General features: G+C 50.6%; 1 protein-coding gene across 1 annotated transcript in view; it reads left to right on the forward strand.

Annotated features, from left to right (window-relative positions):
- Positions 1–18628, forward strand: part of Fbln1 (fibulin 1) — an 82200-nt gene extending 63572 nt beyond the window's left edge. The window contains exon 17 of the mRNA XM_048444940.3: positions 17389–18628. Coding sequence (XP_048300897.3) covers positions 17389–17528 — 140 coding nt within the window. The 3' untranslated portion in view covers positions 17529–18628. The remainder of the gene's footprint in view (positions 1–17388) is intronic.
- The last annotated feature ends 5806 nt before the right edge of the window (positions 18629–24434 follow it).

A 24434-nucleotide genomic window follows, 5' to 3' on the forward strand; every position in this document is an offset into this window, starting at 1 on the left:
GACTCAGGAGGCTCCTGTGTCCCTGACAAGAGGCATGGGCCTGTATATGACCATGCAAGGGCACCTGCCTGCTCACTGGGCTTGCTGAATTCCTGACTGTTTAAACCACAGCCCATGTGGGCACTTTCTACAGAAGGCTTCCTTAAAGAGGCATGGCTCAAACAGTCTTCTCACATATGAAGGAGCCTCACAATCAGTGTGCCTGTGACACACCAGAAACTAGCATCCAGTCCCTGGAAGGTGGGGCAATTATCTCCACTCAGGGACAGGGGAGCAAGTGCTGGAGAGGGCCACCTGGTAATGGAGACCAGGGCTGACATGAACCTAGGCTTCCCCAGAGTTAGAGTGCCTAGGTGTACAGTGCTGGCATAGAGAAAGCTCTCCAAGTTTCGAAGTCCCAGAAAAATAACCAGCAGATGAACCTTGGAGCCCCCTTGACTGTGGCATTCAGGCCCTTGAAAGTGACAAGACAGTGAAGTGCCTGAGTGAGCGGGGAAAAAAAACCTAAAAGGGCCAGGCTTCCTCTAATGTAGTCCTTGGGTCTTAGGGGATCAGAGAGATGCTGCCCAGGGCAGAGCTGATGCCTCTCCAAAGCCCCTTTGCATTCCTCTCTCCCCAGCTGTCAGTGAGACATGAAGAATGCTTCTCCAGCCTGTGGAGAAATGCTCTGTTTGATGCCTGGGGCATGCTCAGGCCACTGCAGAGCCTTCCTCTCCTGCTCCGGGTTCACACTTCACTCTGCAGAGCCCAGGCTGCAGGCAGGGTGCTTCGAGAAGCTGAGCAGTGACTAATGGGGAACCCTAACCACAAGTGTGAGCTACTTACTGTCAGCCTGAGTCCCCAGGCCTCTGGGATTTAGTGGGTACCTAAGCCCCAGACCTCCCCTCCACCCTGCCTCTCCATTTTGCTAGAAGTGGGAAGAAACACTCTGTCTAGAATGAGCGTTGGCTTTTCCAAAATGTTTTCCTAAAACCTCACCAAAGCCAAGAGGAGTTGCGAACATTCAGCTGATATGATTTTGGGGGGGGTGGCCTAATTTTTCATTGCCATCCTGACCCTGTACCCCATCATCCTCCTCAGTATCCTTAGAAACTATGAAAATCTTCTCATAGTTGTCTGCATGACAGCTGTGCTGGCACAGATGGAGGTACCGCAACTGGCCGGTGTAGCTGGGAGGTGCTTGAGGACCCTGTCAGATCCACAGCTGTCCCAGCCTACTCTCAAGAGGCCACCAGGGAGCCCATTTCTTGCTAGTATGCACTCAGTGGTGTCTGTCCCACTGGTATCTGCCAGCAGCAGGTAGGTCTCGGTCCCATTAAATAGTCATGGGATTCTGGGGCCAAGCTGGCGTTTAGGAATAAAGGCCTTCTCAGACCCTTGTGACCAAGAGATGGGGTTCACTGGGAGTGGGACAAGGCTCTGGAGCCCCCATTCCAATTCTCTACCTGGCTGGTAGGCAGGTGTCTCTGCTCTGGCAGGTGCTACGCCAGGGCTCATGCGGACACTCAGCATCATGTCCTTCTGCCGCTATCTGCCCGTGAACTGGCAGGCCAGGCCTTCCAGGGTGGGGAACTCAAGTGGCCACTGGGGTCACTTGTGATCCAGAGAGGTTATGTGGAAGCTGAGCAGAACCCTCCCAGCTGGAAACAGCTCTGGGGAAAAACTGCTGTGACCTCTGTCTGTACTTCATGCTCATTTCTGGGCAAGTCCCAAGGTCTGACTGTGTGTGTGTGTGTGTGTGACTGTGTGTGTGTGACTATGTGTGTGTATGTGTGTATGTGTGTGTGAATATGTGTGTGTATGTGTGTGTGCATGTGTGTGTGCGTAAGCGTGCACAGGGAAAGATGTAAAGGACCAAGAGCAGCTGTGGATGTTTATGGGGGATAATAGGCAGGAGGCCGACCGAGTATGTAGATGCCTATGACTTCATGATGTTTGGTTTTTGATTGGTTCCCTTCTCTGGCTTGCAGAAGGCATACTATATTGAAGTATAACATCAGAGCCAGGCCTCATGCCCCTCAAAGTAGCCACCTTAGGAGCAGGAGCAGGGTTAGGAAACCCTGCCAAGTTTTTTCCTGGAGTTTCCTGATGCCGGTGCTGCTGTCACCCAGCTTGAGCCCTGAGCCTCTTCATGAGTTCCAGATGCAACCTTGAGGATGACAGCCGCTCGGTCTGGCATGGCTATTTCCAGAGAAAGAATGAGAAGTGCCCGTCTGCAACTTACGGCCAGCAGACAGTCGGGCATGTAAGCCTGTTTTCTGTTGTCCTCAGTCCCTAGATGGCTTTGGGGGTCACAGTTTCTAGGTACCCCTAAAGAAGGGTGGCCTTCTCTGCTCCAGGCGCAGGTGTTTCTGGGTAAGCCCCATGCAGCTGGGAAAGCTGGAATGCGAGAAGGACTGACAGACGGGCTGGCTCGCCTTGGGCACTGTTGCTGCGTTAAGTTAGGAAAGGGATACTCTGATTACAGAGTCCCTTCAGGGTGACCCAGAAAGGGACTTGTGAGGAGGCCTTCGCATACCAGGCACATTGAGGGGCACAGAAATCCAGTGATGGTACAGGTGCTGCGAGTCCAGGAGCTCTAGTGTGGGATCTGAGCATGGCTGCAAATGCCACACCCACCCGGGCTGAAAACAGACCCAGGTTCCTGGTCGTGTGGGACACGGGAAGCAGCTCAGCTGAGCCCAGGAAAGAGCGGGTGCAGGTGATTCCTTCCAGACCCCAGAGGGGAGATGGCATGTCATGGGAGCAGCAGCGGGGCAGGGCCACTGACACATACCTTCCACTGACTTACAGAGTAGGTTAGAGAGTTATTTGGGCCAGAGCTGAGGTCCACGGCTGCAGCTGATAGGTAAGTGTAGAACAAACAGACATGAGCACCATGGTGTCACTGTGTGAGTCGAGGGTCATCACTGAGACCTCTCTGCACAGCGCATGTAGCCTGTCTTCTGGGAGATGTCTCTAGGAGGAGAACCACCCACATGGCCCACACTGAGACTCAGGAGGAGCACAGAGCTGGAGCCTGTGTCTAAGGACCTGAACCCCGCTGGTGAGAGATGCTCCAGCCACTGTTCAGAACAGACGCTGGTGTTTAACACAAAAAGTATTCCGTGTTTCCGACATCACCTGAGCATGGGCACATCACCCGCCTCATATAACACTTCCACACCCCATCTTTTTTTTTTTAAAAAAAAAGATTTATTTATTATGTACACAGTGTTCAGCTTCCATGTATGCCTGCAGGCCAGAAGAGGGCACCAGATCTCATTACAGATGGCTGTGAGCCACCATGTGGTTGCTGGGAATTGAACTCAGGACCTCTGGAAGAGCAGTCAGTGCTCTTAACCTCTGAGCCATCTCTCCAGCCCCCCACACCCCATCTTTTTATTTATTGCTATTGTTGTTTTGAAATAGAAGCTGTCTCTGACGCCCAGGCTGGCCTGGAACTCATGACAGTCCTCCAACCTTAGCCTCCCAAGTGCTAAGATTATAGACACGGCCACTGTTCCCTGATCCTATTCCCCCTCTTAAAGGTCACAGAAATATTTTTCATTTTGAACCAGCATTTAAAGTCTCATCTGTGATGAGCGCATTGAGCACAGGGTTCATCAACTAAAGGTTACTATTTGAAAAATACCAAGGGCGAGGATGCTCCTTTTTAGGGTCACTTGCAGTCGATTCCAAGAGGCCATGATAAGAAGCTGATCTGAGCCGGGCGGTGGTGGCACACACCTTTAATCCCAGTACTTGGGAGGCAGAGGCAGGCGGATCTCTGTGAGTTCGAAGCCAGTCAGGTCTACAAGAACTAGTTCCAGGACAGGCTCCAAAGCTACAGAGAAACCTGGTTCTGGGCTTGATTTGGAGATCTCTGCTTCTAGTTTTGTGGCTTCGTGCCGATCACACAACCTCTCTGGACCTCTCTTTTCTTCTCAGTTCTCTTCAAGTAGTTCCTGCCCTATGGGGCCATAACAATCAAGGTGGTGTGTGTATGTAAACACAAGGTTAGACCAGTCTGCCTGCATGGGCCGTTAAGACAAATGAGCCCCTTGGGAGAAGGCCCTTGAGTTTGGACCTCTCTGGTGAGAGCTCAGAGCACCCTTAGGTGGCAATACCCAAGGGTTTCATGGGGCAGGGCAAGACTGTTCGCTCCAATTCACTTCGCTGCCTGGGAACTGTTTAACAGGCATGTCCAATAACCTGGGCCAGTGAGTCTGGTCTGGCGTAAAGAAAAGTGGAGGACATGCCTCCCATGTCCTGCTGATTTTGGATTCTCTTACTCAAGCCGAAAGGGCAAGTGTGACCCTACCCTGTGCCAGGCCCTGCACTGATCCCTGGGAAGCAGCTACATAGGCGAGTTGCTCGCCTGCTTTCAGAATGCTGCCTGGCAGCTTCCCTAGCATGCATCCATCGCCTTGCCGTAGCTGAAAGTACCTGTTCTTCAGGAGTTGGCTGCATATCTCAGCGTGAGAGTAGTATGTGACAGGACAACCACAGGCAGTTGAACGTGTTACGCGCTTACAAAACCCTAGGGATGTCATGTCTCGCTTAATCTATAGGCGATACACGCCTGTACCGCTGCACACAATGGCCCCAGAATAGGGACTTGTGGATGAAGACACTGACCTAGTTCACCCTTCTTGTCTTAGCCAGAAGAACCGAGTCAAGACTTAAAGTCTTACTTGCCTGGCTCTTTAGCGTCCAGTCGCCATCACTGGTCCAGCTAGAAGGATCTGAACTGCCTCTTTAAACCATTCCCTCCTAAGGGGTTAAATACGAGAGACTGACCCTGCCCTGAAATCCAATTTGGCAGGTTTGGCCTGGGATCAGTGGGCACTGCAAACGACATTCAGAAGCTCCAACTAAAACAACAGCACAGCCATCCCTGCCCAGTGACGAGTGATTGACCCTGTCCTGGCTTTCACGGCAAATCCCAGGGATTAGGCGCCTTCTCTTCTCCGGGAGGCACAGCCCTGTCACCCGGGGCCACACCCTGGCCAGCAGCCAACTTGCTTCCCGGGTGAGAGGCCCAGCCTCCTCCTCAGTCTGGGATGGGCCAGGGCTTGACTCTGCCACGAGGCTGGCAGGAGGTGCAGGTAGGACGGGGGGTGGGGGGAGTATATCTCTCAAAGGGGACCAGACAGAAGGGTAAGGAAAGGACAGACACTTTTTGTGCTCCCTGTGTTGGGGCCCCATGAAGCAAAGATGAGATGTACCTGACGGCCTTAGGACTCTCAGAGCACCATAGGGGATGGCCCACCCCCACTATCACAGACACAGAAGCTCAAAGGTCTTCCTCCATGAGACACCCCCCCCCCAACCCACAGGCATCGGAGATGGGAGAATCTCAATGGGGCCATGACCTCTGCTAGGGGCCTACTGAAGGGATGCTAAAGGGCCATAAGTAGCAGCCCGAGTCCCTGACCTTGCCCAGGTAGCTCCAGGTGACCCCTGGAATCCTGCTGTGGCCTGAGCGTTCACCCAATTGTGATAGTGTTGCCTTCCCTGCCGGGGCAGCTCTGGGACTCAACCTTAGGCCCATAGCCTAACCTAGCTGGTGGCCAGCAGCCCTTGCAGCCACCACCCCAAAAGAGGAGCAGATATGATGGGATGTCCCATTCAAGCTAAGTACCACATATGCCGTTACCCAGTCACAAGAGTCAGGCAGTTGAAACTGTGTTTGTGGAACTGTCCAGGTCCCTAAGAGAGACTGACCAGCATGATACCTTCCTCACTCCTGGGCAGTGGTGATCATTAAGATTAGACCTGAGGACTGGCCTGGCAAATGTCTGGAGAGTTCATCCTTCGTGCTCGCTGGGTCCCTGTGGACGTGGGCCTAAGTACCCGGGGACTGTGAACTGCAGGCATGTCCTTCTGAAAAGATGAAAGGCACAGGTATCTGAGAGCATATATAGGACCAGAGGAGGCAGAACTATATATGATCCCCTTACGCATCCCAGTGGGAGACCCCATGACGCCCACAGGTGAGCGGCAGAGGAGCCAGCAGGCAGGGCTACAGATGGGCTTTGTGAGCGTGGTTCAGAGACAGAACTCTTGTGTAGTCTCCAGTCAATGTCAGACATGAGCCCTGGGAACCCTAAGATGTGAGATACTGCCCTGCTCACCTGACCCGTTCTGCACTCATGGCTGCTGTTGTCCAGACCTCCTGCCCTGCAGCTGTTTCCCAGACAGTGCGTCCCCATTGCCTTGCCATACCCCGGCCTGGCTGCACTGCAGAGCGCAGGAAGCATCCTTTCGAGGAGTATACTTGCCTGCTGTGGTCAAAGAGCTCAGTCTCCCCCTCTTCGCGGTAGAACCAGAGACCCACTGGATGGCTCCCTCCCTGCCAATGGCCAGTGTCAACTTTGTCTCTCCCTGCTGCCTGGCTGGAGAGATATCTGCCGCCTAGCTCTGCTCCCTCCTGCTCCTCTCCTCACAAAGGGACAGTCTGTCTGCCTTTATCTCTGTAGAGTCAAGCAGCACCTAGCCGGAAGCCAGGCTCCAGGCTGCCATGATGCACCCAGATCTGCCCTCGGCGCCTCCAGCCTGTTGTGCTCACCGCAGCCATGCCCACACCCCAAAACATCCTCTTTCCTCTCTTGGACTTCAAGCACAGCATTCACCTCCTTTTCACCTTAGTAAACTTTTGTCTTTACGACCCACCTCAGGCCGTTCTCTGGGACACAATTGGGAACAACGCAGTCGGAGGGACAGATGTGACCCCTGCATTGTGCACTTTTTATCCCAGTGGCAAGCAATGAGCAGTGTGATACACACAGTCCGGTGCTGACCAGCACTTCAGAAAGTGTGAGAGAGGGGAGGGGAGGTGGCAGGGGGACAGGGAGGATATACCACTCCAAATCTGGATACTGGGGACACTGGCACAGACCTGAGAAGTCCAGGAAATGAGCCTCAGGCAAGCTGTAGGAGGAGGGCTGAGGGAAGAGCCTGCACAAAGCCCCGAGGCAGGTGTGATCGCTGTGCTGAGCGGCGGCTGGAGCAGAGGAAGAGTGGAGATGGGATCTCGAAGCCACAGGGAGGTCTTGCCATGGATTTCCACTAAGCGATGCAGGAAGCTGACCGGTAGAGAGGTTTCTCTAGGTGCCTCCTGGGGTGGTTGCCACCATCCTCCAGGAGGCCAAGGTGATGGTGGCTCTAACCATGGGGGTCCAGTAGGAAGGATAGGGTGTGGACAGATAGGGATATGACTGGAAAGGCAGGTCACATATGCTGACGGGCCAGAAGGGGACTCGGGTTTGATGGCAGGTATTTGGTTCTGGACAGCTGTAGTATAAGTAGCCAGAGTGGTGACATGGTGACAGGGGAGTTATGGTTATAAACCTTTCATTCAGTCCTTGAGTTTAAGGGGCTTGTCAGAGACCCCCAGATAGAAAGAGAGGGGAGGAAGGAAGTGGAATGGGGAAGATTGAAAAAACAACAACCCAGAGATGTGACTGCAATCATGGGCTGGATTCTTTCAGAAGGCATACTAGTTAGGGCCTCAAGAGTGGATGAGCTTGCCGGGCAGTGGTGGCGCATGCCTTTAATCCCAGCACTCAGGAGAAAGAGGCAGGTGGATCTCTTTGTGTCCGGGACCAGCCTGGTCTACATAGCTAGTTCCAGGATAGGCGGGGCTCCCTAGAGAAACCCTGTCTCAAAAACAAAACAAAACAAAATATACAAACAACAACAAAAGAGTGGGTGAGCTCATGCATGGGGAGAGGAATGACAAAGAAAGACCCAGACTGGATACAAGCCAAGGTAGTCAGAGGTCTCAGAGACAAGGAATGGCTGGCACCAGTGACAGGGAAGAGCCCGGAACCCAGGCAGGGCTGCTAAGCTGTACTGCTGAGAACCAGACTAGGTGATGACCAAGGATTCACCGTTGTTGTTGACAATACTGAGGCCTTGCTGACCTGAATAAAGCAGTTTCTATGGAGCCAGGACAGACACACTGGAGGGACCACTAGTTCCTGGATCCATGGTCCTAGAAATACTTTTTGGAAAGTTGGGCCACAGCCAGAAAGTAACAGCAGGGATGGGAGGGTCCGGGAACAAGTTGCAGCAGGTGAGGGTTTGTGTGACTTTCTCCTCGCTGACAAGGGGGTGATTGGTGCAACGCTCCTTTTGCCTCCCGTTTGTTTTTGAACACACATACATGTACACACACACACACACACACACACACACACACACACACACCTCCTAGGAGGCACCAGGCCCTCGCACCTATCAGGTGTCCAGAACACTGGAGGACCTTATCGGAATTACCTTCTAGAAGCTGAGGATGAGGGGCCTGGAAACCATGGGCCCTGGCCCAAGGTCCTGTGTGGAGGAGAAAACTCTAGTAATAAGAGAACTTTGGTGATGAGTGACCGACCCCCAGGTGAAGGTGCTCAGTGTCAGCCAAGAGCAGCTCCAAGTCCCTCACTCTGGGAGACTGGGCAGGGTTTGGGAATAGGATTTTCTTGTCGTTCTAACAGATCACCTGAGAGAAACAAGAGAGGATTCCTTCCGGCCCAAAGTTCTCAAGGGCATGGGTCATCATGGCAGAGAGGGCATGGTGGATTAGCTGAAATGGCTGTGAGGAAGCAGGGGTGGGCAGGGAATGCCAGACTCCGCGACCTTTCTCCTTTTATACTATCTGGGTCTCTATCCCATGGATGGCCCCACCCCATCCCAGTCAGTCCTCTGGGAAACCTAGCCATGTGCTCCTCAAGTCTCCTAGGTGATTCTAAATCAGTTACATCGAGTGTGAAGACTGATCCCCACAGAGAGGAAGGAGGGAGGTTTAGGAGGGGAGTGGGTTAGGGTTCAGACTGCGCACTCGGGGCCATCTGTGCATGGTTGAGTATGGTCTGAGGCTGAAGGGCACTGCAGGAACTGGAGTCGAGGCAGGGCCACAGGAAAGGGGAGCCCATCCTATCACAATTACACTTTTTTTTTTTTTTTACCAACTCAATATAAAGTAGGAGTTTCAGACAGCACATCTTTCTAGAAAGTTGCCAAAACCTTTCTTTCTTTTGTTAAAGCCACATGGCGTGGGGGAAGGCGCAGCAGCCCAGGTTCTGGTTGGAGTCTCGGTTTGCCTCTTTCTGGCTGTGTGATCTTCAATGACTCACTCTGCCACACTGAGCTTTAGTTCCTCCCCGCCCCCGCCCCCACCCCCGCCCAACCACAGAAAATGATAGTACTGGTCCCAGCCACAGCCAGCAGCGCTTGGTGTGTGAGCTGGGGGGGGGGGGGCGGGCAGTGCTGCAGAAAATGCTGGTTCCCTGTCCCAGACATGGGTCTGGGATATGTAGACCCACGCTGGACCTCTTCACATCTCTCCTCATGTCTCCCCGAGGCAGCTGCACCCTGAGCTTTCCTCCTCCACTTGGCTGCCTGCAGGTGTCTGCTTGACGCATCTGCTTTTGCTCACTGGAGACTCGGGGCGGGGTACATTTATAATAATCCCAAAATACGGCTGATGAGTTTTGCTGAAACATGCAGAGTGACAGTTGGTATTTTAAATATGCAGCCTAGACACCTGTCCTCCTTCCTTTTCGGCCATTATGGGGTTTCTTGGGCAGGCAGGAAAGGCAGGGTGTGGGGAGTTCAGACACAGCCTTAATTCCTGGTGTGATGGCTCTAGAATTCCAGAAACTTCTGCCGAGTTTGCTGAATGATTGTTTTTTTAATTTACTTTATGTGTTTGAGTGTTTTGCCTACACACACACACACACACATGCACTGTGTTCATACCTGGTATTTACAGGGGTCAGAAGAGGGTGTTTGGTGCCTTGGCACTAGAGTTTTTGATAGTTTGAGCCACCAGATGGGTTCTGGGAACCAAATCCTCTCCTCTGCAAGAGCAGCAAGTGTCCTTAACTACTGAGCCATCTCTCCAACCCTTTGCTGGAGTGATTTTTGAGTCGGGTCAAAGCAGTACACACAGAAAACATCCATGTGCTGTGTCACACAGTGAGGTGACAAACACCTGAGCTCTGAGACCAGTCCTACCATGGACTGGCATCCATGGCCCTGCTAGCTGGAATGTGGGACATCTTGCTCTCAGAACTTCATCCTTGGCTCCTCCCTCCTCATGAATACATGATCATTCTCACAGCTCAGTGGTGGGGACCAAATTCAGCGTGGCCCCATGGGATCTTCCCCACCCCTGCCCTGTGGCCACTTTTCCAACCCATCTGCACCCTAGTTATGTAGTTTCAAGTCAAGGGTTCTTTACTTCCCCCAAATTCAAAATACCTCGAAGCCTGAAACTTGGTGAGTGTCTAAGGCTAGAATACCCCACCCGGCGAGACTTGGTTTCACCTGCAGCATTCTGAAGAGTATTGCCTACCTGATTGTGTGTAGAAGGCGAATATGAACCAGATGAAGTTTATGTTCGGGTGTGGACATGCGTATTGCAAACATCCCAAAGTTCCCATCGCTTCTGGTCCCCGTGTTCCGGGAGGGAGTGCTCAACCTGAGCCAACAGCTCTCCTTCCTTGCCTTTCCTCCATGCTTTGGCTCAGGCTACCTGTCCCAGCCTGTGGTCCTGATGCTGGGAGGTTTGCTGAGATCTGGTGACTGCTTCTTTTCAGGTGTCTGGGGCAGGTGAGGGCTGGGGAGTGGCTACTGAGGTCAGACAGCGAGCCCAACCCTTCGTTGTTACCCTCTCCCTCCCAGGTGGTCCCCATCTGAAATGTCAGCGCTTTAGGCTGTTGGTCATTCTTTCCCAATACTTCCGCTTGTGGGTGACGATTTCCAACCTTGTAAGTTATACTCAGTGCTTGACTGTGTGGCTCCTGCGTTCGGCAGCCGTTCATTGAGTAAATCAGGCACAGAGGAGCCCCAGGAGCTGGGCATGCAGGACTAACTGAGACCAACTGCCTTTGGCCTTGGCTTTGCACTGCAGTAGGAGATTGATTATTGAGAAGGAAAATATACCCTATCCCTAGTATGGCTTCAGGTCGGAATAGTTTCTTATGCTCTGCATGGGGATGGTGATGATGTGTGGCTGTCAGACTGTCACCTGTTCCTTCCCCACTCAAGCCACTGTCTGTTGCATCGCTATAGCCTTGCACACAGTGTCTGGATTCATCATCTTGTTCGCTGAGATTCTCCGACAGCCCTGTCCACTCCATTGCACTCTGTCAGTTCGAGTCACAGCACTTCTTATGTCAGAAGCTGAACTTACACCACGTGAGGTCTTGCATGAGGTCACACAACTGACTAGCACAGAGCCAGCCCGGGAAGCAGAGGGTATGACTCCAGGTATCGGGACAAAATGTCAGAAAGCCAGAGAGCCCAGATGAGTTTATGTCATTTCAAACAGTTGATAGACAACTGGATACATTGCATGGAAAGAGCTCAGATGGGCTCTGGGACTCCCAGCCCCAAGAGACAGACTTCCCCTACTGGACCTACGTACTTTGTGTTCAGAAGCAAGGGTCCCAGAACGTCAGCTTCAGGTTACATAGCAGAGTCGAGACATGAAGGTGAGCTGCCTCAGGGGGCTACATTTTTTTCAATGGGGAAAAACAGACTTAATTATATCTCTAAGAGGTGCAGACACGCTGAGGAGGAATACCAGCAGCACCTGGGACCTGGAACAGAAATGCCTAAGATGAGGATCTGGATGGTTAAAGCTGTTGAACTCCGCGCCACACCCCACTTCCCCGTGTGTGTGTGTGTGTGTGTGTGTGTGTGTGTGTGTGTATGCGTGTGTGTACACATGTTCGTGTGTGAGGGTAAACATATAGGTGCATGCATGCACAATGTACAAGTTTGTGCATGCACAGTATACATGTGGAGGTCAGAGGACAGTCTTTCATGTTGGTCTTTAGGCTCCTTCTACCTTTTGTTTGAGAGCGAAACTTTGGCCTAGTTCTTTGTACAGTGAGCTAGACTGGCTGGCCATTGAGCTCCAGGGATCCACCTGTCTGCCGCCATCTTGCCATTACTAGGTTACAGATGTATGTCGCCACACCTGGCTGTTTACACGGGTGCTGGGGATCCTAACCCAGGTCCTCCTGATTGCAAGACAAGCACTTTACAAAGTGAACTGTCTACCCAGCACCTCTTTGATGTTTTTGCCAGAACCTTTGAGAAGGAGGGAACACCCCACCAATGGGATGGGCATGTCAGGCTAGATGGAAGTGGGCCACTTGCTGCTACTCTGATCAGTCAGATAAATACACCCTTTGCCAAAGCTTTCCATAGCTCCCAAATGTTTGCAGGGCAAATATTTGGGTTTAGGGTTTTCATTTAAAATGTTTTTGTACAATATATTTTGATCATCTATTTTTCTGTTCCCCAACTCCTCCCAGATTCTCTCCTGCATCTCCTTACCCACCGAGCTTCGTATTCTTTCTCCAAGTCTCTCTGAAAAAAAAAATCAAACCATAACAACAACAACAAAAAGCACACACACAACAAACATCGAGTCCATTTGTGTTGTCCAGCTACTCTTGAGCATAAGGCCTGCTCTGGGATGTAGTTGATATGCCCAACTTTCTGTTGGAGAAAAGTGATTTTCCCTTTCCCAGCAGGTATCAGTTGCAAATAGGTTCTTGTGTAAGGTTGGGACTTCACATCCACTACCCCTCTCAGTGCTGGGACTTTTTCTGGTTTGCCTCTGTACAGGTCTTGTGTGCACTGTCACAGTCTCCGTGAATTCGTATGTGCATCGGGCTCTTGTGTCAGCATGACGCTGTTTCCTTGGCTCTGACTCACAATCTTTCTGCCTCCTCTTTTGCATAGATCCCTGAGTCTTGAGGGGAGGGAGTTGATAAAGACATTCCATTTAGAGCTAGCTGCTCCAAGGTCTCTCATTGTGCATTGCAGGGAAGTATTTCAGGATGAGAGCCTAGCTCCTTCTTAGTGTGCTAGGAGAAAGCGAATGCTATGGGCAAATACAGAATAGAATCATGAGAAGCAAGAAGTACAAGAAGAAGGTGGTGATAGTGAACCGCAGGGGATGGTGATAGGACCGTGGGACAGAAAGAAACTGAACTCAACAGAATAAGAGGAAGAAACTGTAGACTCCCTCCAGAATTTACAAGTCCATTTCTGACTCCCAGGGTGGGCCTCAGGACTCTCAGTTTATGACATATCCCACAATAACTGATGGGCCCCACAAAAGGAGGGACTATTTGCTCTCAAAAAGTATTTACAGGAATTTTAGGCAGAGCATACAGAATGAAATGCTAGCCGGGTGGTGGTGGCACACACCTGTAATCCCAGCACAATCCCTTTTTAAGCAGAGGCAAGGGAGATCTCTGAGTTTAAGGCCAGCCTGGTCTAGAGTGAGTTCCAGGAGTTACACAGAGAAACCCTGTCTCCAAAACAAACAAACAAATGAAGTTCTACCCATGAGGTCATACAGTGATGCACTCTTAGACAGTATAGCCTCGAGAACTGATTTCCTTTCCTTTCCTCCCACTCTCCTTCATCTCCCTCAGTGATTATGGATGAACTCCTGCCAGGTACCTGCCCAAGCCCTGGGGATGGTAGAGTATGCGTGAGCACTGTACAATCACTGCCTTAAATGGGAGGCTAGCTGGAACGTCCCCTGAACTGGGCAGGTGGAGCATGACAGTTGAGAACACATGTCCTTCCAGCTCTCTGGGCCCCTACTTACTTGTCACAACCAAATTTAAATATCTGTAGAAACTTCCTCAAGTCTCCCTGCATAGATTGACCTCTATTGGGTAAATGGGTAGATGGAAGGAGGACTGGAAGAATGAATGAGATAGATGGTTTAGATAAATGGATGAGTGGGTCAGTGGGATAGATGGATGGGTGGATGGATGGATAGGAGGATGGTGGATAGATGTGTAGATGGATGGGTGGATGAATGGATAGATGGATGCATGGATGGATGGATGGATGGATGATGGGTGGATGGATGCATGGATGGATGGATGATGGGTGGATGGATGATGGATGGATGGATAGATGGATGGGTGGATAGATGGATGGGTGGATGGATGATGGATGGATGGATAGATGGATGGGTGGATGGATGATGGATGAATAGGTGGATAGTGGATAGATGCATAGTTGGATGGGTGGATGAATGGATGGATAGATGGATAGATGGGTGGGTGGATGAATGGATAGATGGATGATGGATAGATGGTTGGGTGGATGGATGGATAGGTGGATGGTGGATAGATGCATAGATGGATGCGTGGATGAGTGGATGGATGGATGATGGATACATTGGTAGGTCACTGGATGGATCAGCTGACTGCTGGATAATTAGATGCATAGATGGATGATGGGTGAGTGGAAAAAATGGCAGGCGATAGAAAGCTATGAATAAAAAGTTAGCACAGAACTAGCCATTTATTTGGCATCTGTTGAGTGCCAGGCACTGGGAACCAGCTGGGTTGTTTATGCCATCTCTCATGAAGTACTCTGTGGCCTGGTTTCAGTCAAGGTGAGAGCAAGAGGGCAAAGGTCATACCTGAACTAGTGAGATGGAGGAAACCTGTTCTCTGAAAATAGTGGTGCAGGAATGTGTGGTGGGCGGAAAGGGAGGTGGCGGGGCCCTCTGAGGGATCTGGTGGGAGAGATAGCTCTTACCTGAGTGAGACTGGCTAGTCGGAGGTGCCACAGACTTCAGGTCAAAGGGGCAGAAAACAGAAGATTCTGGACGAGCAGGAAGGGACACATTCCTTGTGCCTGCACCCACACAAGCTCTTTCTTAACCCAGGCAGTATCCCTGGCTGCCCTTAGTCATCTTTCTCGTTCCATGCAAAGATCCTGAGCCACTGCAGGCTCTGAAAGTGACTCATGTCAGTGATGAGACCTGGCACCGGGAAGGCCTCTAATCTGCCTTTCCCTGAGGCAGAATGTGCTTTGGTGAATGTGTGTGTGTGTGTGTGTGTGTGTGTGTGTGTGTGTGTGTGTGTGTGGTGCTGGGGACTAACCTTCACACTTGCTGGGAAGTACTCTGCCACTGAGCAACAGTTTTATTCTGAGACAGGATCTTCCTAAATTCCCAAACTGTCCTTGAACTCACACTGTAGCTCAAGGAGGCCTTGAATGTTGGATCCTCCTGCTTTCCCTTTCCAAGTAGTTGAGGTTGCAGGCCCGTGCCCCCAGTTCGGTTGGTTTCTGACTCTGAAGATTGCTGGTTTCATCTCTGTTCACAGAAAAGGAAACTGAGACTCAGAGCAGTTAAGCAACTCCTCTCATCCAGGATGGCCCCACTCAACCCTTGTGCCCCGTATGTGAGTCCTCTCTTACCTTCTCTGACCCAGGCCCGCCATCCACAACCACTGTTGTATTCTCTACATTCTTTTTAAAAGTCGTATTTTATTTAGTGTATGTGTGTGCCCACACACATGTGGATGCCCAGAAGACAGCTCTCAGGAGTCCGTTTACCCCTTTTACCAGGGGTTCCAGGTTTCAAACTCAGGTCATCAAGCTTGCATGGCAAGCACTGTACCCCCCTCGCCATCCGACCAACCCTCTCCACGTTCTTATGTTGTCTGATGTCAGGCACCAGTCACGTGCCCAGACATGACGATGTGTCTGAACTGTGGACTCCGTGAGTATCCAGGAATGCTCACTCAAATAAGATAGATTGACATGTATGTCAACATGTAGATTAACGACATGGTCAACATGTAAATATTATTGCCAATATGTAACTTATAACATGATCTTATAACATGATCCTTATTATTAAAGATTTTACTTAAGTTGGGCATGGTGGTAAATGCCTATAATCCCCAAAAATGGGGTTCAGAGGATCAAGAGTTTTGGGTTATCCTCTACTACATGTTTGAGGCCAGCCTGGATTACATGAGACTGTTGTAAACTCCACTCCCACAAAAAGATAAGGTTTTTTGTTTTGTTTTGTTTGTTTGTTTGTTTCTTGTTTTCGAGGTTTTTGTTTTTTTCTTTGGTTTCTCTGTAGCTTTTGGAGGCTGCCCTGGAACTAGCTCTTGTAGACCAGACTGGCCTCTAACTCACAGAGATCCACCTGCCTCTGCCTCCTGGGTGCTGGGACTAAAGGTATGCGCCACCACCGCCCAGCAAAAGAAAAGGTTTTATGATGTTCATGTTATATGTTAAAATCTTATGTGTCATTATAGACAACAAATAATGTATCTGCATCTAAATTATATTTTGAACAAAATATATAAATTACATAAAATATCAATATTATGTAAAATATATACTTTTTAATTTAAAAAATTATGTGTATATGCATAAGTCTGTGTGTGGGTATGTGTATGGAAGTTCAGAAGAAGCTTTGGTTCCTCTGAAGTTGGAGTTGTAGGCTATCATGAGCCACTCAGAGTGGGTGCTGGGAATTGAACTTGGGTCCTCTGTAAGAACCATACGCCTGCCCAGAATGCCAAAGGGAGTGTTCTTTGTCCAGTGTCTCCTTCTGGGCATAACCTTGAGGGTCCCAATCAGGAACTAGCCATAGTGACAGAAGCCATCATGACCCTCAGTTCTCCCCAGGCCTCTGCTGCCCACCAGACACCGATGACTTGAAGCAGGCTGTCTCTTGTCCGGTGCTTAAGCCGGTGGCAGTCTCGTTTACAGAGACCAGCCTGAAGTCAGCTGGTGGCTGTTTCTCCATACACGATTGTGATGCTACATGCTTTATGCTCACTTTGGAACTTTTATATTGTGTGTGTGCGCGCACGCGTGCGTGCGTGCATGTGGGTGCGCGCGCGCGCGCGCGCGTGCGTGTGTGTGTGTGTGTGTGTGTGTGTGTGTGTGTGTGTGTGTGTGAATCAATCTGGAGGGAGGACCAGTCCTGCATCCCTGTGGAGGAAGTGTTGGCAGATGATGTGCTGGGGTATCTGGACTATGTGCTGCATGAGGTCCAAGCACCTGTCGTGTAGGAACTTGGAATTGCTCTTCCTGGAGAAGCGGGTTGAGGGCCCCCCTTTAACCTTCAGGTGTCCAGGGGTGAACTACTACTTTTCTTTTCTTCCCAGTGGTCCCTCTTAAGATCTCAGAGATAAGGAGAGAAGGGTATGTTGGGCCTCGACTCCATGCCAAGCCTTTTCTAGGGCCGTTGAAACCCTGTCAGACACATGGTGGTAGAGCAGGAAAGCCAGGCTCCACTAGGACAGGCGAGCAGGTCCTGCCCCAGACCTGCTGATCCCCAAAGCCCAGACTCCCTGCTTCCTTCCCATTCCAAGCTGTGTGTGACAGAAAGGAGGTTGTGCGTTCCCTGTCACCTGTCTCCGGTGATGGGAAAACAACCCAGAGTGACCAAGTAGAAGGGGATGGTTACTCTGGCGATTTAAGCATCCGCTTGGGCTACTCCTCTAGTCTGGAAATTCCCCCAGGGAACTCCTTTCCCAGATCCTCATATTGCTCTGTGCCTGCTGACATCCAACACCATGCCTTCTGCTCTCTCCCTAGGTGTCGTGCGCCAAGTGCGGCCCATCGTGGGCCCATTTTATGCCGTCCTGAGGCTGGAGATGAACTACGTGGTAGGGGGCGTGGTCTCCCACCGGAACGTCGTCAATGTGCACATCTTCGTCTCTGAGTACTGGTTCTGAAGGACTGGTTTGCAGCACAGCCAGGGGTGCACCCTTCCCCCTGGCCAGGTCCTTGCTGCTAGGGACTCCCAGGTGCCTGTCTATACCCCTCAGGCATCCTTTAATGTTTCATGTGGGTTTGTAGGACCGCATGCATTGAACTGAGCCACATCAGTAAGTCCAACTGAGGTACTATGGTCCAGTTGCTCAGCTGTGTGGTTGAATCCTTGCTTTTTTAATGCAAAGGCTGAATCTTGTTCCCTTTCCCTTCCTGTGGGCTAGGCCTTGCAAAGGACCAAGGAGAATTTGTAAGTATCAGTCCATCTGAAAGCTAAAAGGTGGCCAGTACTCTCCGAGACTGCATGAGGATTGACATTTTGGTACTTTTTTTAAAAAAAAAAAAAAAAAGAAAAAGAAAAAGAAAAGAAGTCAGGCTCTGTGTGTTTCAAGTTGATGGCTGCTGTAGAGTGGCTCATAAAATAAATACACAATAAATTCTCCCCAGAAGCAGTTGACAGCATGCCTCGAGGCACTTAGGAGTTAGGTTGCAGTTTTGTTCAGAGAAGGAGAATTCTTTGGTAAAGATGTGAGCTGCAAGGTTTGTGTGTGGCCTGGTGTGTCCTTCGGGGTGGCTGGTGTGTCCCAGCGTGTTTGTGGGGGTGGCTGGTGTGGCTTTGTGTGTCCATGGGGGTGACTGTTGTGGCTTGGTGCATCCATGGGGGGGGGGTCCTGGTGTGTTCCAGTGTGTCTGTAGGATGGTTGGTGTGGCCCCATATATCCATGAGCATGGCTTGTGTGTCCCAGTGTATCCAAAGGGCTGGCTGGTGTGTTCCAATGTATCATGGGGTGGCTGATGCATCCATGGGGGTGGCTGATGTGTCCCAATGTGTCCATGGAGTGACTGATGTGTCCATAGGGCTGACTGGTGTGTTCCAGTGTATCATAGAGGTGGCCAATTGTATCCCAGTGTATCCATGGGGGTGGCCAATGTATCCCAATATATCCCAATGTATCCATGGGGGTGACTGATGTGTCCCATTGTGTCTATGGGGATGGCTGCATTTTGTATCCTGAAGCCACCATACCTCACAGGGGGAAAATAAACTTTTGGATCTTCCTGACAGCCTACTACAGACCCTCCAGATGGGACTTCTGCTAGCTCAGGGGTCTTCCAAGAGCTAGAGGACTGTGACTCTCCCCCAAGGCCATTTCAAAGCCTCTCCTGCTGCCAGAGCTCCATGTGAGACCAGATCCAGGCCAGCTGAAAGTACCGGTGAACAAGCACTGCTCAGCATCAGTGCTGGGCTGGGCAGGGCTTTGGCACCAGGCTCCTCCTTACTCTCCGATCTTGTCTCAGGCACTCACATTCAGTGCTTCTTGTCCTGGGCTCTGACCCTCACTTGAGACCTTGGCCAACCTCAGTGTTTATCACCCTTGGAGGTGTCAGTGCAAATGGTCTGGGCAACTTCACTTGGTATTGCAGCTCCCAGGAACACGGACCCAGCCTCTGGGAACCCTCAGTGTTCCTGGGGTCATTGGCTGGGGTCACTGCTCTGGCCAAACTATGCCTGACCACCCTGACCCTGGTGGGGCTAGACAGTCCAGGGAGCATCATGTCAGGGACGGGATGCACAAAGGACATTTGAAGAGTCTCAGTGGGAAAGGGAGATTGATGCTCAGCGGTTAAGAGCACTAACTGCTCTCAGGGAGAACTGAGTACAGTAGCCAGCACCCACATGAGGTGGCTCACACTGCCTGTAATCCAGCCCCAGGGGATTTGATACTTTCTTATAGCTTCTGTGGGCACTTGTATATGTATATATGTATACACACACACACACACACACACACACACACATACACACATGTGCGCTTGCGCGCGCGAAGACAGATTTTTCTTTGGGCCACCAACTCACAAAAAATGACACGGAGAATTATTATTATTAATATGAAAGCTTGACCTTAGCTTAGGCTTGTCCCACTAGCTCTTTTTACTTAAATGAACCCATTTATATTAATCTATGTTCTACTACGTTGGTGTTACCTTTTTCCTATCCCACACCCCTGTTTGCTCTCCATTCCTCAATGGAATCCCACCTTTCTTCTTCCCAGAGTTCTCTCTGCCTGGAAATCCTACCTATATCTCTTGCCTAACTATTGACCGTTCAGCTTTTTATTACACCAATCACAGCAATACATCTCCACACAGTATACAAATATCCCACAACACACACACACACACACACACACACACACACACATAGATTAAATAATAAACTTTCTCCTTCCTTCCTTCCTTCCTTCCTTCCTTCCTTCCTTCCTTCCTTCCTTCCTTCCTTCCTTCCTTCCCCCCTCTCAAAATGGAATCTCAAGGAGGAAGGGCAAGACACTGGAGGTGTGTGAGTCCTTGCAGGTTACCTGTAGTCTGAGGACCAAATCTGCCCTTCTAGGCTCAGCAAAGGGGATTCCTTGGAACCCTCTTCTTTTTTTCCAGTGGTTGAGTGGTGGACTGGGAGGACTGAATCACTGGCTCTTTCAGAGAAGGGAACTTGTCTATTTCTTCCATCCATTTCTCTGTCTGTCTGTTTGTCTCTTTGAGCACTTGATATGTATGTGTGATTATGTGTATATACATGTATGTGTGTGCACAAATGTGTATGTGCACCTGAGGCCAAGGGACAAACTTGGGTATTGTTCCTCAGACACCGCCCACCTTGGTTTTTGAGACAGAATCTCTCACCTGTCTGGAACTCACCACGTAGGCTCAACTGGCTGGCCAGTAAGCCTCAGGGGTCCACCTGTGCCCTCCAGTGTTGGGATTACAAACACCTCCTTTATGTTCACCTAGAATTGGGGCTTGAACCCAGTTCCTTATGCTTTCATGGCAAGCACTCTTCCCCCAGCTGTCTCCCTACCCCACTTTCACTCAGTCCGTAGCCGTTAGTGGAAGCTGCTATTGAGGGACCAGCCAAGCCTCCTGATGTTGATTGGTTTGCAGATAAGCATATGACCCAAGATGTTAATCTCAGTTCCTGGGGCAGAAGAACAGTCAAAGGGAGGATGGGGGCTAGGAGCAGTTAGATGGGAGAGCAGAACGGAAGGAAGGAAACAGAGTGCTGACCGTGCCCAACTCAGAGATGGCCACGCTGGGCTGTGGTGGGGGCTGGCAGGTGTCACTGCCATCTTCCTAGCCTGTTTCTGCATGTCCAAGGGGAGACGTTAATCCCCAAATGGCAGGGAGGCATGCCAGAACTCTGCACAGGAGACCTCTGCCAGCTGTGAAATCCTGTGCATATGCATGACCTTACTTTCCTTGGCCTTCCGAAGTAAAGATGATGGAGACGGAGGGAAGCAACAAGACTGACAATGGAGCCCCACAAACGAGCTCCAGGAGCCTGGTGATTTTGCAACCTTAGTCTCCATTTCTTAATCGTCCATGAGAGACATGGTGGACAGGTGTGTAAACTGCACACAACCCCAGCTATGCACATCTCGTACCACACCCTATGTGGAGCTTACTGTGTTCCCCTAAGTATCCATTATTCCTAAAAGACATTGTTAGGGTCCCCAACAACAGTGCACCCTTCTTAATTGCCTCCTTATATACCTGAGGAGATCCTCTACACAGAAAGCACTTTATAAGCATGGGAGAATGAACACACAGAGGCACAGGGTCGAATCTCTTGTTGATCTCATAGCATGAACTGGAAGAGAAGGTTCCAGAAAGGTGTATCATAGTGCCTTAAACTAGCAGAAAGCTATCTGCTTTGAAGGAAGCTGAGTTGCTCTTATAAAGCACATAAGAAAATCAGTTGGAAGATTTATCTAAGCTCACAGTTTCAGAAGTTTCAACCTATGTTTCTAGGTCTGTGACAAGGTAGAGCATATGGCTGGGAACCAGGAAGTCAATAGAGGAGGAAGGATGGGAAGGGCCATTAAAAACATGTGCCCATGACCTACTTCCTCCACCCGAGACCCCACCTCCTGACATTCCCACCACCTTCCGAAACACCATTAAGGCACGAATCCTTCAATGAATGTGTCCTTTCTTTGATGAAGTCACAATCCTCATGATCCAGTCACCTCCCACAGGCCCCGCCATGAAACCCTGCTGCACTGGGGACCAGGCCTTCAACATAGGAGCTTTGAGAGACATTCAGTAGGGAAATTCCAACAGAAAGGAACCTACCCAGCTGCTCTCAGGAGCTCTGTGGCATGAGTCAGAGGCACGCTTGGGCCAGCCTGTGTCCCTGAGAGTGTTGATACACACATAGGAACAAGGAAGGGGAGGCAGAGAGAAACCAGCCCTCCCACCCCGCCGCCGCAACCCCAGCTGACAGAACCAAAGGTAGAGAACCTGCTTTTCCGAGGCCCAGCAAAGTTCTTGGGTCTGTTCTAGCAAATAAACATCTGAAATCAGCTGTGTGATTTTTGTTTTGTTTTGTTTTACTTTTTTAATACTTAATTTTCACATATGCATGCTGCATGGCACTACCCTCAGAGCTAATCAGCTGCTGGCTTCATGAACTCAGCTGTGCCCGCTTGCCAAGAGGTCCTCACAGCTGGACTTGTTGAATACTGGCACTCCCTCCTAGGAGAGGGAGCAGAGGGTCCTGGGACCCTCACCTGAGTATCCAGCCCCTCCTTCCAATCAGTTGTACGCAGTTATCAATTCAGCTCTAATTGGATGTATAGCCTTGGGACTTAGGGAGGGGGTATAGTATATAGTCTGGGGAGGACTAGGGGAAGGAAGGAGCCTTCATCTATGCAGTTGTATGGTAGCCATCACCCATGCTGGGTGCAGACCTCTCAGTGTGACTGCTGGAGGGTCACCCACACTTTTGCCTGTAACACCGCACCCATGCTCTGTAAGTCTAGTAAACTCACTGGTTCCCCAGAGGAACCTTTGGTTTGTCATCTGGGAATCTTAGAAGGAGGGGCTTAGTTGCTTTCTTAGTGCCCCACTGAGAGAAAATTCCTGCAATGGTGTAGCACGCTGAAAGAATTTTACAGAATGCCAGACCATGTAGCACCTAGATTCTGCTCTTGAGGTGTTAGGGGTTTAGTTGCATTTTGAAAAGATGGCAACAGGATAGGACAGAGCAAGATAGCAAGGAATAACAATGTATTGGCCTAGGACTTGGCAGGCCTGAGTTCAAGTTCAGCCACTCTCAAGCTCTGTGGCCTGGGGCACGTGACACTCGGTTTTGGAGCCTGGGGTTTCTGTGCGGCAGCGTTGCGCAGACCTCACAGGGGGGTTGTAGGGACGAAAGGAGATGATGACATAAAATGCTTAGCAAAAAGACTTTTGCACCCAAGTCTCCAGTCAGCATCACTGTCACTGTAGACGCATGGGGCAGGATGATCTTTGTTCCATGAGGTGACACAGTTCATTAGAGTCTTGGCAGGTAATGGAGGCAAGGGAATGCCAAGAGGATTGATAGCTGTCATAAACATCCACTTAGGCATCTGTCCCCTGCTGGGCGAGGAGCACCATCGGCAGGGACTTGTTTTCCAGCAAGGATTCGTTTCTAGGGAGGCTTGTTTTATTTATTTTATATTTATTCTTCTGTATATGTGTATGTGTATACCACATGTATGGGTGCCCAAGGATACCAGACGAGGGTATTGGATGCCCCGGAGCTGGAGTCACAGCTACCCAACATGGGACTGAACTTGGGTCCTCTGCATGAGCAGCGAGTGCTCTTAACTGCTGGGCCATCTCTCCAGCTCCCTAGGGAAGGCTTCTTACTGCTCACCGTTCAGATAGTCCAGTCTCGTGCACCTTGTTAGAAATTCTTTCTGAGTCTAATAAATCTGCCATCCTCATCCTCTCTTCTCTCATAGCTTTAAGCCTCATTCAGAAATAGTAAAAACCAAATTAAACCATTTTAAAAACCAAAACCACAGCCTACACACCAAGCTCAAAGTACTGACTCCTAGCTCTATGCATACTTTACCCATCTACTCTTTGAAAGATGGACATTGCTCAGCAACTCAGGTGGACAATGGGTCTATTCCCTCTGGCCCCGATCTTGGATGTCCAAACCCAGAACCACCGTGTTCCCAGAAAAGCAACCCTCCAGTTGGCACCCTCTCTATGGCATCAGAACAGCCAGGCTGGTGGGGAGAGGTGGAGCCCCTGGTCAAGAACAGTTGTGTGACAGTGCCCTGGAGTAACAGGTTGGTTTGAAGCCCATCGAGGACACGCTGAGCCAACTTCACCCCAGGGCCCCACGGGGACCCTAGCTGTGGCAGCCACCGGGAGTTTCAGAAGTGAGAGAGGACTGTTTTCCACTTGACAAAATAGAAGCGTCTTATCCCACAGTCCCATCTTGGCCATTTGAGGCTTGCTCTTCACAGCCTCATCTAGATAATTGCATAATTAATTGTGTGCAGGTGATTCACCCAGAGGAGGTGGTTACAGGGAGTGGGAGCCCAGGCTTCCACTGCCCTGGAAAGGCGCCACACAGCCTCTATGCAGACCCTATCTTGAACGTGCCTGCCAGTGTGTTGGGGACCTTAGCATGCTTGTGAGACCTCAGGGGGACAACCCTGCTGGAACCTAGTGGCCTTGTCACCTTCTGCGTACACTGTGGGCTTAAGTCAGAGGCTGCTCCTCAAAACAGAAGCTCCGCAGGGTGCTTGGGATGAGCTGGCCCCCTCAGCCCAAGATTGGAAGGAGTCAACCTTCCCCGGGGGCTTTGGCAAGTCTATTTCCTGGATGCTTCTGGAAAACAATGCCCATGATTTTTACTTCCACCTCTATTCCATGCCATGCCATATACCTCTGCATTGTCCATAAAGCCACACATTGGCTCGGGGGTCCCAGGAAGCCAGTCTTCAAAGGACTGGACCCTGGTGGACAAAGTGTTGGAGTCAGGGAAATGGTCCCAGAACAGACTTGAGTCTTGGACTTTCTTCTCT

The sequence above is a fragment of the Myodes glareolus genome, chromosome 19, assembly GCF_982192425.1.
Source record: "Myodes glareolus chromosome 19, mMyoGla1.1, whole genome shotgun sequence".
Lineage (NCBI taxonomy): Eukaryota > Metazoa > Chordata > Mammalia > Rodentia > Cricetidae > Myodes > Myodes glareolus.